General features: G+C 51.6%; 1 protein-coding gene across 5 annotated transcripts in view; it reads right to left on the bottom strand.

Moving 5' to 3' along the window:
* LOC109453929 (TLE family member 5) overlaps positions 1-12,608 on the bottom strand; it is a 42,375-nt gene that overhangs the window by 626 nt on the left and 29,141 nt on the right. For 4 of the 5 annotated variants that reach the window (XM_088792262.1, XM_074337546.2, XM_074337547.1 and 1 more), the window contains 11 exons: positions 12,310-12,417; positions 10,573-10,617; positions 9,877-10,026; positions 8,183-8,321; positions 7,141-7,301; positions 5,966-6,042; positions 4,855-5,104; positions 4,262-4,509; positions 3,975-4,122; positions 1,705-1,855; positions 1,025-1,101 (listed from right to left, as the gene is read on the bottom strand). In XM_088792262.1, coding sequence (XP_088648388.1) covers positions 1,025-1,101; positions 1,705-1,855; positions 3,975-4,122; positions 4,262-4,509; positions 4,855-5,104; positions 5,966-6,042; positions 7,141-7,301; positions 8,183-8,321; positions 9,877-10,026; positions 10,573-10,617; positions 12,310-12,417 — 1,554 coding nt within the window. The remainder of the gene's footprint in view (positions 1-1,024; positions 1,102-1,704; positions 1,856-3,974; positions 4,123-4,261; positions 4,510-4,854; positions 5,105-5,965; positions 6,043-7,140; positions 7,302-8,182; positions 8,322-9,876; positions 10,027-10,572; positions 10,618-12,309; positions 12,418-12,608) is intronic. The other variant, XM_074337549.1, reaches the window with a different exon arrangement.

Consider the following 12,608-nt stretch of genomic DNA (forward strand, 5'->3'; position numbering starts at 1 on the left):
CGGCACAGTACAGGGCTAAGCTTACACCAGGGCTCAGCAAACTTTCCTATAAAGGGCCCAACAGCAAATTTTCAGGTCTTGCCTAAAGTCCAAATAAGTATTTAGCCATTAAGTCCAGAGGCCAAATAAATCAACATCACATATTTTTTTTATAACCCTTCAAAAATGTAAAAACCCCTCCACGCCCACTTGGATGACTATAATAAAAAAGACATAACAAAATAAAAAAAATTAAAAAAAGACAATAACAAGTGCTGGTGGGAATGAAAACTTTGGAAAATAGTCTGGCAGTGCCTCAAAAGATTAAACAGTTATCAGCAATTCCACTCCTAGGCATATGCCCTGAAGAAATGATAATAGGTCCACACAAAAACTTGTATGTGAACATTCACAGCAGCATGATTCAAAATTGCCGAAAGAAACTCAAGTGTCGGTCAACAGATGATGGATAAAGTGTGCTCCATCCACACACTGTAGTATTACTCAGCTTTAAAAAGGACGGACACTCTGACACCGGCTACAACGTGGATGAACCTAGAGGACATGATGCTCAGTGAGATAAGCCCGACACAGAGGGACAAACACTGTTATTCCACTTATATGAGGTCCCCAGAGGAGTCAAATCCATAGAGAGAGGAAGCAGATGGTGGTGTCAGGGGCTGGGGAAGGGGAAGGGAGTGTTTAATGGGGACAGAGTTTCAGTTTGGGAAGATGGGAGGTTTTGGAGATGATGGTGGGGATGGTTGCACAACAGTGTGAATGTGCTTAATGCCACTGAGCTGTGTGCTTAGAAATGGTTAAGATGGCAAATGTTATGTGTATTTTACCACAATTAAAAGCAAAACAGGCTGTGCCCAGATGTGGCCCCCAGGCTGACGTTTGCCCACCCTGCTTTAATAGCAACTGACAGGTGAAAGGCTTGGAGGACCCCGGGGAAGGCTCCTGTTTCACCACCAGTGCAGCACCCTGCGGTCCCTGGGCACATGGCATCCTGCCAGGGTGGGGGCTCCAGACCACCAAGTACCTGGAAAATGCTGGCGCCATATGGCGTCCTCCAGGCATTGAGCAGGTTGTCCTTCCCGGTGCTCACAAACCAGCGCCCTGGGGAAGGAGAGCAGGAAGAGTTCGAGGAGGGGTCTGAAGAAATCCTGGGGCTATGAGCTGCAGGCCTTTCCCTTTTGGGCACCTCTACCCTCATTTGGAGGACAAGAGGCCCCTTAGGGAACTGAGGATCTTTCCTTTCATTTTCCAGATGGTGAAGTCAAGGCCCCAGGGACTCCATCGGGCCTTCAAGAAGGGGAGCCCCTAGGAGAGAGCTGGCCAGATAAAATACAGGGTGCCCAGTTACATTTCAGTCTTTAGTATAGATGTGTCCCAATTATTTCTTTCTTTGTTTTTTTTTTTTTTTTTTTGTATATGTATATCTCATGAAATACTTAGGACATACTTGTACTACAAAAATCATTTTTCAGTATATCCCATGCAATATTTGGGATATATTGTATGAACAAATTCGTTGTTTTTTAGTAGAAGTGTGTCCCATGCATTACTTGGGACATACTTACGCTAACACATTATTTATTGTTTATCTGATTCAAATTTAAAGAGGCAGAGTTTTTTTGCCTGTGTGTGGGGTTTTTGTTTTGTGTTTTGGCAGCCTGCTCCAGTGGCCTGTAGTCCCACCCCAGCCCGGGGCAGACACACCACAGGAGGCAAATTTCAGGGAGAGCACGCAGCTCTCATGAAGATGCAGCTGGTATTTCTCTGGCTTGCGGACGTGCAAGATCTCGACGTTACTGCTCTCCATGCCGACGGCCAGCCAGTCCTGGTTGGGGCAATGGCCCAGGGAAAATATCTGGGGGTGAAGAGGGAAAAGGTGGGGTCAAAAACCCCTTGTGACTGTGGGGGATGCCCAGAAGAGGAGTTGGGGGGAGGTAAGAGGTCCAGTCCTCTCCCACTGAGGCCCCCACGTGGGGAGGCAGCTGGCCCAAGGCCTGGAAGCAGCAGGCAACTGCATGTCAAATCATTAATATTAATCAGCATTACACGGAACCCCGGGGCTTCACATCCATTATCTGCTCGGAACACACAACAGCGAGGACAGTCGCTCCCCTTGAACAGATGGTGGAAGAGAAGCTGAGGCCACGTCTTGCTCAAGGTCATGAAGCAAGTCCGTGAAGGACCAGGACTTCTGACTCCCAGCTTGGAACTTTCCCTGTGTGCCGACACTTCTTTTTACTTTCATTTAAAAGACTTGATGGCCTCATCATTCTGTGCCCACCCCAAGCGAGGCACAGAGAGGACTAAAGCCCTGTTCCATCCTAAACCTCTCAAAGTCTTGCTGACAAATAACACGTGTGGAAAGAACCATAAATTTACAGCAGAGAAGACTGCAAGGTTTCACATGTTCTCTCCTGGCCATACAGAAGTGTTCCTGGACCAGGAACCCAGTGGGATGGGAGACACTCATCATGAAATCCTGATATGTATGCAACCCATCTAAGTTTCAGGAGCAGGGATGGACCACTATATCCGCCTGCAACCCCAATTTCCCTATCAAGGAAACCTTCAAGCTAAAGAAAAGGTAGAACAGAAAGAGTTTGGGAGCTAGCTCCCCACCAGGCTTCAAGGAAGGGGGCAAATCGGATAGGTTTTGAAAGATGAATAGGAGTTTACAAATTGGAGAAAGGAAGGGAAAGGCATGTCAGTCAGAGGGAATAATAGGTGGTCAGGTCTAGAGGTGTCACAGGTCATGGTATGTTTGAGACTAGAGCATGGAGGCCTTAAATAACAGGCCAAGGAGCTTGCACTCTGCCCCTAAAGCTGTGGGAGACAGAATCTGGACCAAGGGTGGGATGGGCTGGGTGGCTCAGGTAGTTGGAGCGCGGTGCTCCTAACACGGAGGTCAGCGGATCTATTCCCACATGGGCCAGTGAGCTGCGCCCTCTACAGCTAAGATGGTGAACAACAGCTCTCCGTGGAGCTGGGTTGCCATGAGCAGCAGGTGGTTGGCGTGAGCTGCCATGGGCAACCGTGTGCCGCCATGAGTGGCCAGTGGCCTGTGTGAATGGCTGGCAGCTGGCGCGAGTGGATGGCAGCCAGCGTGAGTGGCCAGAAACCATCGTGAACTGCCAAGGGCTGCTGTGTGCTGCCGTGCACTGCCATGAGTGGTTGGTGGTCAGTGTGAGTGGCCGGCAGCCAGCATGAGTGGCCAGCAGCGGGCGAGAGCTGCCGTGAGCTGCCGTGAACGACTGATCAATGACTGGTGACTGATGACCTCAGCCGGGGCGGGGGGCAGGGGGCGGGGGGGCCAGGAGCGCAAAGCTCATAATACCAGCACGGGCCAGGGAGCTGTGTCCTACACAACTAGACTGAGAAACAACGGCTTGAACCGGAGAGGGGAGAAGGGAGGTAAAAGGGGGGGAAAAAAGAATCTCGGCCCAGGGTATCTGAAAACCTGTCCTTGACTCTTTGTTTAGCCCTGAGAAGCCCCTGATTCTGTCCAGCCCCTTCATCACATCTTCCAGCCTGGATTCCCACAGGGCCCTCAACAGAGACCTCCTATCTCAACCTCTACCTGTCCTCTGAGGTCAGCAGCTCCCCATAGTGAGTCCTGGGGTAAGGGCTGGTCAGGAGCGCTCAGTAGGGTCAAAGGTTGAAGGCTGGGTAGAGAAATCAGCTACACAGGAGAGGCAAAGGAATAGGGACATGGCTTGGCAAGAGCATCAGGGAAGATGATCTGAGGGTCTTAGCAGCCCCACAGCTTATAATATGAATCAGCTCCGCTGTGGTTCCCTGTGTCTGTCTTTGGAGAATAAAGGGAAAGGCCTATGTCTGAAGGACAAGAAAGATGGACACAGATAGCAGGTATTTGGTCCCACCCAGCATCTGTAAGTGGGTGCCTCAGGGGGAGAGGAAGGGAGGCAGGATTCCTGGAGCTTCTATAATCCCTCCCACAGGACCCCATGGGACACCTGGGAGCTGAAGTCATGCTGCTGCAGCTGGCGGCCCTCCCGCAGGTCCCAGCAGCGCACGGTGTTGTCCAGGCCCCCTGTCCAGAGCCGAGTGCCATAGTCGGAAATGTCAATACAGCTGGCACCATCCGTGTGGCCCTGGAACTGCCTGGAGGGAGAAGGGCCCAGGCATCCATCCTGGAGTTGGTGCTGCTCCAGCATCCTCCAAGGCCACTCCTTCCACCCCCACAGCACAAAAGGGATAGAGGCAAGGGCTTGCCCAAGATCCCAGGGCACCCAACACCTACCTGACCATGGTCTGGTTCTGCAGGTCCCAGACCACGATGTTGCCATCGCTGCAGCAGGAAAAGCAGACCTTGGCGTCGGGGCTGACGGCCAGGGCGTAGCAAGCAGGGGCCGAGGAGGTCAGCTCAGCCTTGATGCGGGGGGTGGGCGCTGCCAGGTCCCAAATGGACAAGGTGCTGGCCTCACCGCCCACGATCAGACTCCGGCCATCCGGCAGTAGCTTGCAGGAACGAATGTAGTTGTCCCGGTTCTGGGAGAGGAGAGAAACAAAGATGTGGGGTTGGCCCCCAAGCCTTGCCTCTAGGAACCCAATCAAATAAGCACACCCCCACCCGTGGTTAGCCTGGAAGTCCTGCCCCATTGGACTGTGAGTTCCAACCCCCTTGGCCTATAAGCCCCATCTCTGGTTGGCCTATAAGACCCTCCCCCATTGGCATATAAGCCTGCCCTTGTTTGGCCTATAAGCCCCACCCTTGGTTGGCCTATACACTCCACACCATTGTCTGATAAGCCCCGCCTCTGCTGGATTATAAACCCTACCCAGTTGGCCTGCAAGACCCGCCTCCGTGCGTGTGCAGGCCCCGCCCCGCCTCACCAGGCAGTCAAGCTGGGCCACAGGTGACTTGGCGCCGGGCTGGCCCACGTCCCACACCTTCACGCAGCCCTTGCCGCCCGTGTACACGTGCTGTGTGGAGCCACTGATAGTGACAGCGCAGACCACCTCGCCATGCGCCAGCGTGTGCAGCTGCCGTGCGTGGCGCGGGATGCCCGCACCCACCAGCGCATCCGATGGGAAGGGCACCGGTTGCATCTGCCCATCGGCAGACACGTGGAAAGAGTAGGCCCTGGACAGAAGGTGGGCATGATGCATGGGGAGGGGTGCCCCGGAAAGCATGGGGGCGCCTCCACACCCTCACACTCAAGGGTGGCGAGGTGCCTCCGCCCTGTCTGGTGCCCCTGTGTGTTTAGGGAAGGGGACCACATGATCAAAGGGGATGTGAGACAGCGTGGTACAAAATAGGAGGGGTCGGCCCAGGTAGTGGCCTATTGCATGGTCAACAAGCACTTGGTAAATGCTTGTCCATCACGATGCCTTAAGAGTTCCAGACAAAAAAAAAAAAAAAAGAGTTCCAGACAATGCTGCCCAACAGTGGCCACCAGCCACAGGTGGCCAGTTAAATTTAAATAAATTTAAATTTTCAATTTAAATTTTCAGTTCTTCAGTCACACTGACCACATTCCAAGTGCTCAAAAGCCACAAGTAGCTTATAGCAATCAGATTGGCCAACAGCGGTGTAGAATGTTCCCCTCATAGCAGATAGTTCTGTGGACACTTGGGGCCAGGACATTCTCTGTGGGGGGCCGTCTTGGACCCTGTGGGGTACTGAGCAGCATCCCTGGCCCCCACCCACTAGGCTGGAAGCATTTGGTTGTGATAACCAAATATATCACCAGATACCACCAAATGTTCTGGGGAGGGCAAAATCTATCCCTGTTGAGAACCACTGTTTTAACCTTTGCTGGTTACCTAACTCTCTCTCCAGAGAAGAGAAGGGAAAAGGGAGAAGGGATCTAGTAGACCTGCAGTAGGTGGGGGCTCCCATTATCTTATAGAAGAGACTTTCTGGAAAGGCAGCAGGGAACCTCAACCCCATCCCACCATGTAAGCTCCTTAGAGAAGGCAGGAAGCCCCAGCCGGTACTCACGGCTTTCCCCCAGAGACGGTGGGCAGGGAGGAAGAAATGGACGACCCGCGGAGATGTGGATGAGACTCAAATGTCATCTGCCAAAATGCCAAAGGGGGTGTCACAGGGCAGGTGACTCACACTTGCACCTGCCCTGTCCCATGCTCCCCGTCATATCCCTCTGTTTATCAAAGAGACTCCGATATGTTTATTAGCCCCTCCCCAAGAAAGCATGGTGGTCCTCTCCTCTCCCATACTACAGATGGGAGAACAGAGGCTTTCATATGAGGTAACCCCAACCCAAGGTCTCTGTCCAGGGAATCCTAAAGCCCCAGAATTGGAAGGATCCTGAACAATCTTCCATCCAATGCTCAGCAGGAGTCTGCAAACTACAGCTCCCTGCTTGTTTTTGTAAATAAAGTTTTATTGGCACATGACCACACTCATTCATTTATATGTTGTTTATGGTGGCTTTTGAGCTATAGAGGCAGAGTTGAGTAGTTGTGACAAAGACCAACTGGTCTGTAAAGCCAAAAATAGATACTATCTGGCCCCTTACAGAAAACATTTGCTGACCCATTTTCTGTGACATCTCTTCTAAGTGCCCACCCAGCCTCAAGCTTGGGTATCTCCAGTGACAGGCATTTAATTCTCTATGGAGTAATTATTCCATCTTGACCCACTTTGGGACAGCTCATTCTATCAGCCATCTATCCCATACTAGCCTCTGGAGCCCACGCAGACCCCGTGTGCTCCCTCTGCCCCAGCTCAGGGAGTCTCATGCCTCATTCCTTCAATTCCTCCTCATGGGACATCACTTCGAGTCCTCTCCCTCAGCTAGTCCTTCCTTTATAATCTGCCAGAAGTGTTGTAGGCCATTAAAAATCAGGGCTAAAACTGTACCGCTTCTGCCAGAAGGCTGAATGGGACCCTCACCTCCCATGGCTAGGGCACTTTATTCCTCTTAACTTAGCGTAATCACAGTTGCTTTTTCCACAGTAACAGGTGCAGATTTGTATTAAGCTTGTGGGGCTCCTGAGACCCACAGATCATCTTCCCACTTGCACTTGCCAAGCCAGGACTCCCCGCCCTTTCCTCATTCCTTTGTTTCTCCTTGTGTAACTGGTTTCTCCTCCTAGCCCCCAGCTCTTGGGCCCTGCTGACACCTCCTGGCATTTCCCACCCTGAGGACTCACCATGGGGGAGCGTCCATACACCATAGAGCCGCTGACCTGGGGGGACAGGTGAAGGCTGACATAGGAGCTGGGCACAGAGAGGTCCCCATTAAGAGCACTGTGGGATCCCAGGCTGAAGGACGTGGTGAAGGGACTAGACAGGGTCAGAGGGCTCCTCAAGGCTAAATGAGAAGAGACAACAATGGGTCCTCAGACATCTCAGACCAAGATCCTGCCTCCCACTGCCTTGGGGGCAGGGTTCCGGCGCCTTGGCCTATCGTTCAGGGCTCCCATGCTCTGGTTCAGCATTCACCATACCCTGTCATATCTCCAGACATTTACAAATGTTCCCTTTGGCTGACATGCTTTTCCCTTTCTTTCTTCAGTTTCTGAACTCCTACTCATCCCTCAAAACCTAGACACAATGTCTGGCAACATCTCATCCTTGAGCTTCCCCACTCTATCCCTAGTCTCCAATCTTGCGCATCTTGGATCCCACCCTCTACGCCAGTTGTGATCACACAGGGCTGGGAGTTTGGGGGTCTGTGTCTTCTCCTCCACCATTTGGGAGCTCCCGGAGGGGAAGTTCCAGGGCTGATTTTTTTCTGAGACCCCATAACCAGCACAGAGCCTAGTCATTAGACAGGAAAGAAGAGCACTGTGTCACCCCCGTATTACTAATGTCACCCCCGTATTACTAATGGGGAACCTGAGGCTCAGAGAGGTTGGGTCACTTGCCCAAGGTCACACAGCTGGCAAGTGTCCAAGGCTGGCCTCAAATCCAATCCTGTCAGACTCTAAAACTTGTCTTTCCAGCATACCAGACTAAAGCCCCCGAGAAGTCACTTCCCCCTCTCTGGGCCTCAGTTTCCCCACCCATCAAGCCAAGACAATGAGGAAACCAAGGCCCAGAATTAGGCAGCATCTGGCTCAGAGTCATGAAAACAAACAAGGCAATGCCAGGGATGGAATCCAAACCCCCTGCCTCCCCCACCCCATTACCATTTTCTAGAAACTCCCCCCAAGAAGAGACCTGCTCTGGAAGGCCCCAGTGGGTGCTCACCAATGCTGTCCGTGGAAGGCGTTGGTTTGGCAGCGAGCTGGCGGAGGTGACTGGCGGAGCTGGGCCCGGGGGTGGACACATCCTGGGGCGGGGAGGAGTCGCAGGACTTGGAGGCAGGAGTGTTGGTGGAAAGATCGTTCTGGGGAGAAAGGACAGGACTGAGCACCACCAGGCACCTGGCACCTTGCAGCCCAAGGACCTGGTCAGAAATGGATGGGAGAAGGGAGCAGGTAGACCTGAGGTGGGCCAGAGCCCATGGGAGGTGGCTGCACACAGAAGCAGTGCGCCTCTGCAATTTCAGACACGACACACCAGGGGAATGGAACCTACGGCTGATCCTCTGGGCACAGGAAACATGTGTCTACACATATGGGAAAGCTGGGTAGGAACCTGGGCGCATGCACACACATGCACGATGAAGGGAACCAACTCGCATGTCTATGGTGAGAACTGCACATTCATCTGCACATTCATGTAGTGTGGGTACCCGGTCAGGAATGCGGGTGGAGACAAGATGATGTGAGATGGGCCCACAGCAAGGGCACACCCTGCAGGGAGTGGGGGACACAGAAGGAGGTCACAGACAAAGTTGGAGGCCATCAGATCCCTTGGGGACAAGGAATAGGAAACTCTGGGATGACAGGGGAGACCACACTGCGTCCTCCCAGGTGGACTCCTTTTTCCAATGGGGAGACGGGTATGCCCTACTGCTGTCTGTCCCCACAGGGGGACACTGGAGGACAGGGGAAACTGGACTCCACATAGGCACGTGCTGTGTCATCTCAGCTTTCTGCCATCACTTCCTTTACCTTTCAAGAAACTTCGCATCCTTGCTTTGTGTCGGTTACATCTTACCTTTTCATCACACAGTGACACATATTGTGACAGCTATACTCACACATCCACGAGGGAGTGGACAGGGACACCGTGGAGACAGGAAGGCCTTCTCCATTAGAACAGAGCTGTCCCTCCCTCTCTCCGGTCTCCTCGGCTGGGAGGAGGGCACGTGAGAGGCAAAGTGAACCCCAAACTCAGTGGTTGCCATAGCAACTGGCTGGGAGGGAAGGCCTGGAAACTGCCAGGAATCTCCCAGGGTAGGTTTAGAGCAGAGGTCTGGGAAGATTTGGGGGAGAGGGAAAGACAAATGGAGCTGAATTTTGAATTCCCCAGGGCAGTGCTCTTAAGTGGTCCCTACACCTGGCATTAAACCTTGGGAGAGGCCGGGAGAAAGTTGTTCTGATATTAATCCTTGTTCCGTGGGGATAGCATCTCAGGTTGTGGCTGATATGTCTTCAATGCCTCCCAAAGGTCTTAACACTTGCAGGGCTGGAATCTGCCTAGGAAGTGGCCCATTCTACATTTTCACCATGTTTATTTCCAGGGGATTTATTGCAAGAGATAAGTATTTGGCTTCTCCCTAAGTTAGTGAGTTGCCTTTTAATGTGTATTTAGAAATTTTACTTACAAAGTTGCCTTTTAATATTTATTCAAGTACAACCACAGTGAATGGAATGAGGAAATATTACCTGAATTGGGTACAGGGGGGGTTTAAGAAGGCCAAATAATCAAGAAGGGAATGCTGGACCACAACAGCCTGGCTAATTTCTCATTGCTCCATGTCAAATGGGGTGCCATCTGTTTCCAGGCCCCCAGGATGAACAAAGTTGAGTTTCAAAGCCTCCCCTACTCCCTACCAGGACGAGTTCCTTGGCTCTGGGGAGCGGTGAGCCAAGACTGGAGGCCAAGGAGGCTGGACTATCCACGAGGTCCCGACGGGCAGGGATGCAGATGGGCGTTTTTCCACATGGGGTGGTAGCTGGGCTGGGAGGCTCTGAGGGTTGGTCCTGGGTTCGAGGAGATAATGTTGAATAGGGGTGAAGTAGGTAAGAGGAAGGAGAACCCCTCTTTATATCCCCCTGAACCCCACCCTAACCTGTGACCCACCTTGGGAGGATTATGAAACCTCCCTGTGCCTCAGTTTACTCATCTGTGAAATGGGTTTAATGAGGGGACCTATTCCATAAGCACACACACAGCAATGATTTACTTATAAGGGCTTGGTTTTATTTTCCCCTACTGGACAGATGGGGAAAAGTGAGGCCAGGGAAAAGGGAGTCACTCCCCCAAAGTCAAACAGTGAGCCAGGGCTTGAAGCCACTTCTGCTGCCCATCTCCAGTGTGTCCTGGGCCTATGGAGAGGATGTCAGCCTGAAGTGACTGGTATCCCCTACTTCCCCTGGCCCCAGCCATCCCAGAGAGCAGACCAGGATTCCCACTCCCTCTGGGCTCCTCACACTCCAGAAAACCTACTACTTGCTCAGTGTGCAGACCTAGTTCCCTGCCTCCAAGTCTGGGAGGTCAGAGGTCGAGGGGGCTGGAATCCAACTTACCTCATCCACCACCAGGTTGTAGTCACTCTTGTCCTCATCGCTTTCCTGGGGGACGTGGGGGAAAGAGCTCATCCTGACCAGGCCCCTGCCTCCACACCCCCTTACATCTCCTCGCGAGAGGGGGTCTCAGGTTAGATCGGGATTCTGGGGCTACAGCAGCCCATTCACGTGGTTCAGAAGGGAGGCCACATTTGCTCAGTCAAGGGAGGGCTCAGGGCTGAGTGTCCAAGACTTGCTAGGTACCTCCTTCTCACCCATCCGTCTGCCCACTCCCCCACACCCATGGCCCCAGAACAGCCTTATCCCTTCCTTGGGAGCCTGGCCTGCAGCTTTGCCTCCTCCAGGTAGCCCTCCAAGCTGTCCCCAGAGAGATTTTTCTAAGACCTATCCCCATGTCTGTTCTATATCCTTCTATAGCTCCCCATTGCCCAAGGGAGAAACACACATTGGGCTGCTCAACTGTTTGGCTGGAAACCAAAGGAAGACCAAAGTTTGCCTATAGCCTGGAGGCCACATCCGCCTGATGGCTGGGTTTTCTTTGACCTCCTTATCTCCAGTTTTCTTCTTTAAGACAAAATTACCGTATTTTGCCATGTATAATGCACTCCCGAATGTAATGCGCACCCACATTTTTGGCCCAAACTTTCAGGGGGAAGAAATCTTTCGTTTTAAATTTTTAATTCAAATTTTTATTTGTTTACATTTAGGTACTTGATTTTTTGTATTATAAAGGAATTTTAGCATTTATTTTTTACCATATTATGATACAAGAAATTTTATGTAACAAATAATGACAAAACATAAGAACAGATACAAGGTATAAGAAATTTTATGTACCGGTAACAAATTTATGATATTTATGCATCATAGAATGCCAAGAACTCTTCATGGTTGCAACTTTGTCATAAGTTCAACAAAATCGATTATGTATTCCCGGGTATTATTTTTCCATACGGATATCATTGTTGATTTCTAGAGTTACACTTTTAACGCATAAGCATAAATAAAAGAACTAAAAACATTTATATAGATACGGAATTAATACTACCCATATATTATACGCACCCTTATTTTTCCCTCACAAATTAGGGCAAAAAAGTGTACACTATACATGGCAAAATACGGTAGTTGCTGACATAAAACAAGCTATTTTGTTTATTTATTATTTTTTTTAAAGATTAAAGGCTTCTCTGAGAAACAGCAAGACTGGCCAACACTGGGGGCCCACTATTCAACTGGAACCTGGTTGAAGCTGCCCCCTAACTGGGACAAGTGCTCCCCCAGCTGGCCACAATCCCAACCCCCACTTTCAGCCTGGCCCCTGGGGCACTAGAGTTAGAAACAGGAGCAGCAATCACTCTGACAATGAGGTCCCAGCCCTTCAGGAGGGGGTCAGGGACAACTTCCTGTGTGTGTGTGTGGGGGGGTTATGCATGGATGAAAAAACTGGTTTCTGAAAGGCAGGCGGAGAAAGGGGTTATAGGGGAGGGAACAGCTGGAACAAAAGCCAGGAGGTGGGAAAATAGTCCAGAGGCTACAGGGACTTAAGCAACTAAAGAGTTAAGCCTGGTGCCACAGGATGTCTTCTGATTGGCCAGAGCTCCATGAGCAACGGGGAGCTATGGAAGGCTCTGGAGTGAGAGAGAGAGTCATGGACAGAGCTGGATTCTGGAAGTCTCTGAGGGGCAGGTCAAGACCATGTTTGCCCACCCCAGTCCTCCTCTTGCTCCCACTCACATAAGGTCCAGACAGATCCTTTTCCTCAGCTTGCTGCTTCCCACTGCCACCCAGGCCACCTGGTCGCTCGTCTTCCACCACACTCTCAGGGGGTGAGGGGGATGCACTCTGCAGAAAGACAGGGGCCAGAAGGAAAGAAGGGTCAGCGTCCTGGGCCCCCAGACTGCATCTTGGCCCAACCAAGACTGAGCATCCCCACTGATATTATTAGGACTTGTGCCTCAAGCCTCTGGGAAATGGGACCTTCCAAATGTCTCCAGACATCGTCCAGGGTCCCCTAGGGGGCACTAGTGCAAGTT

Source organism: Rhinolophus sinicus, chromosome 15 (genome assembly GCF_057876585.1).
Source record: "Rhinolophus sinicus isolate RSI-liver-muscle chromosome 15, RSI-T2T, whole genome shotgun sequence".
Classification (NCBI taxonomy): Eukaryota; Metazoa; Chordata; class Mammalia; order Chiroptera; family Rhinolophidae; genus Rhinolophus; species Rhinolophus sinicus.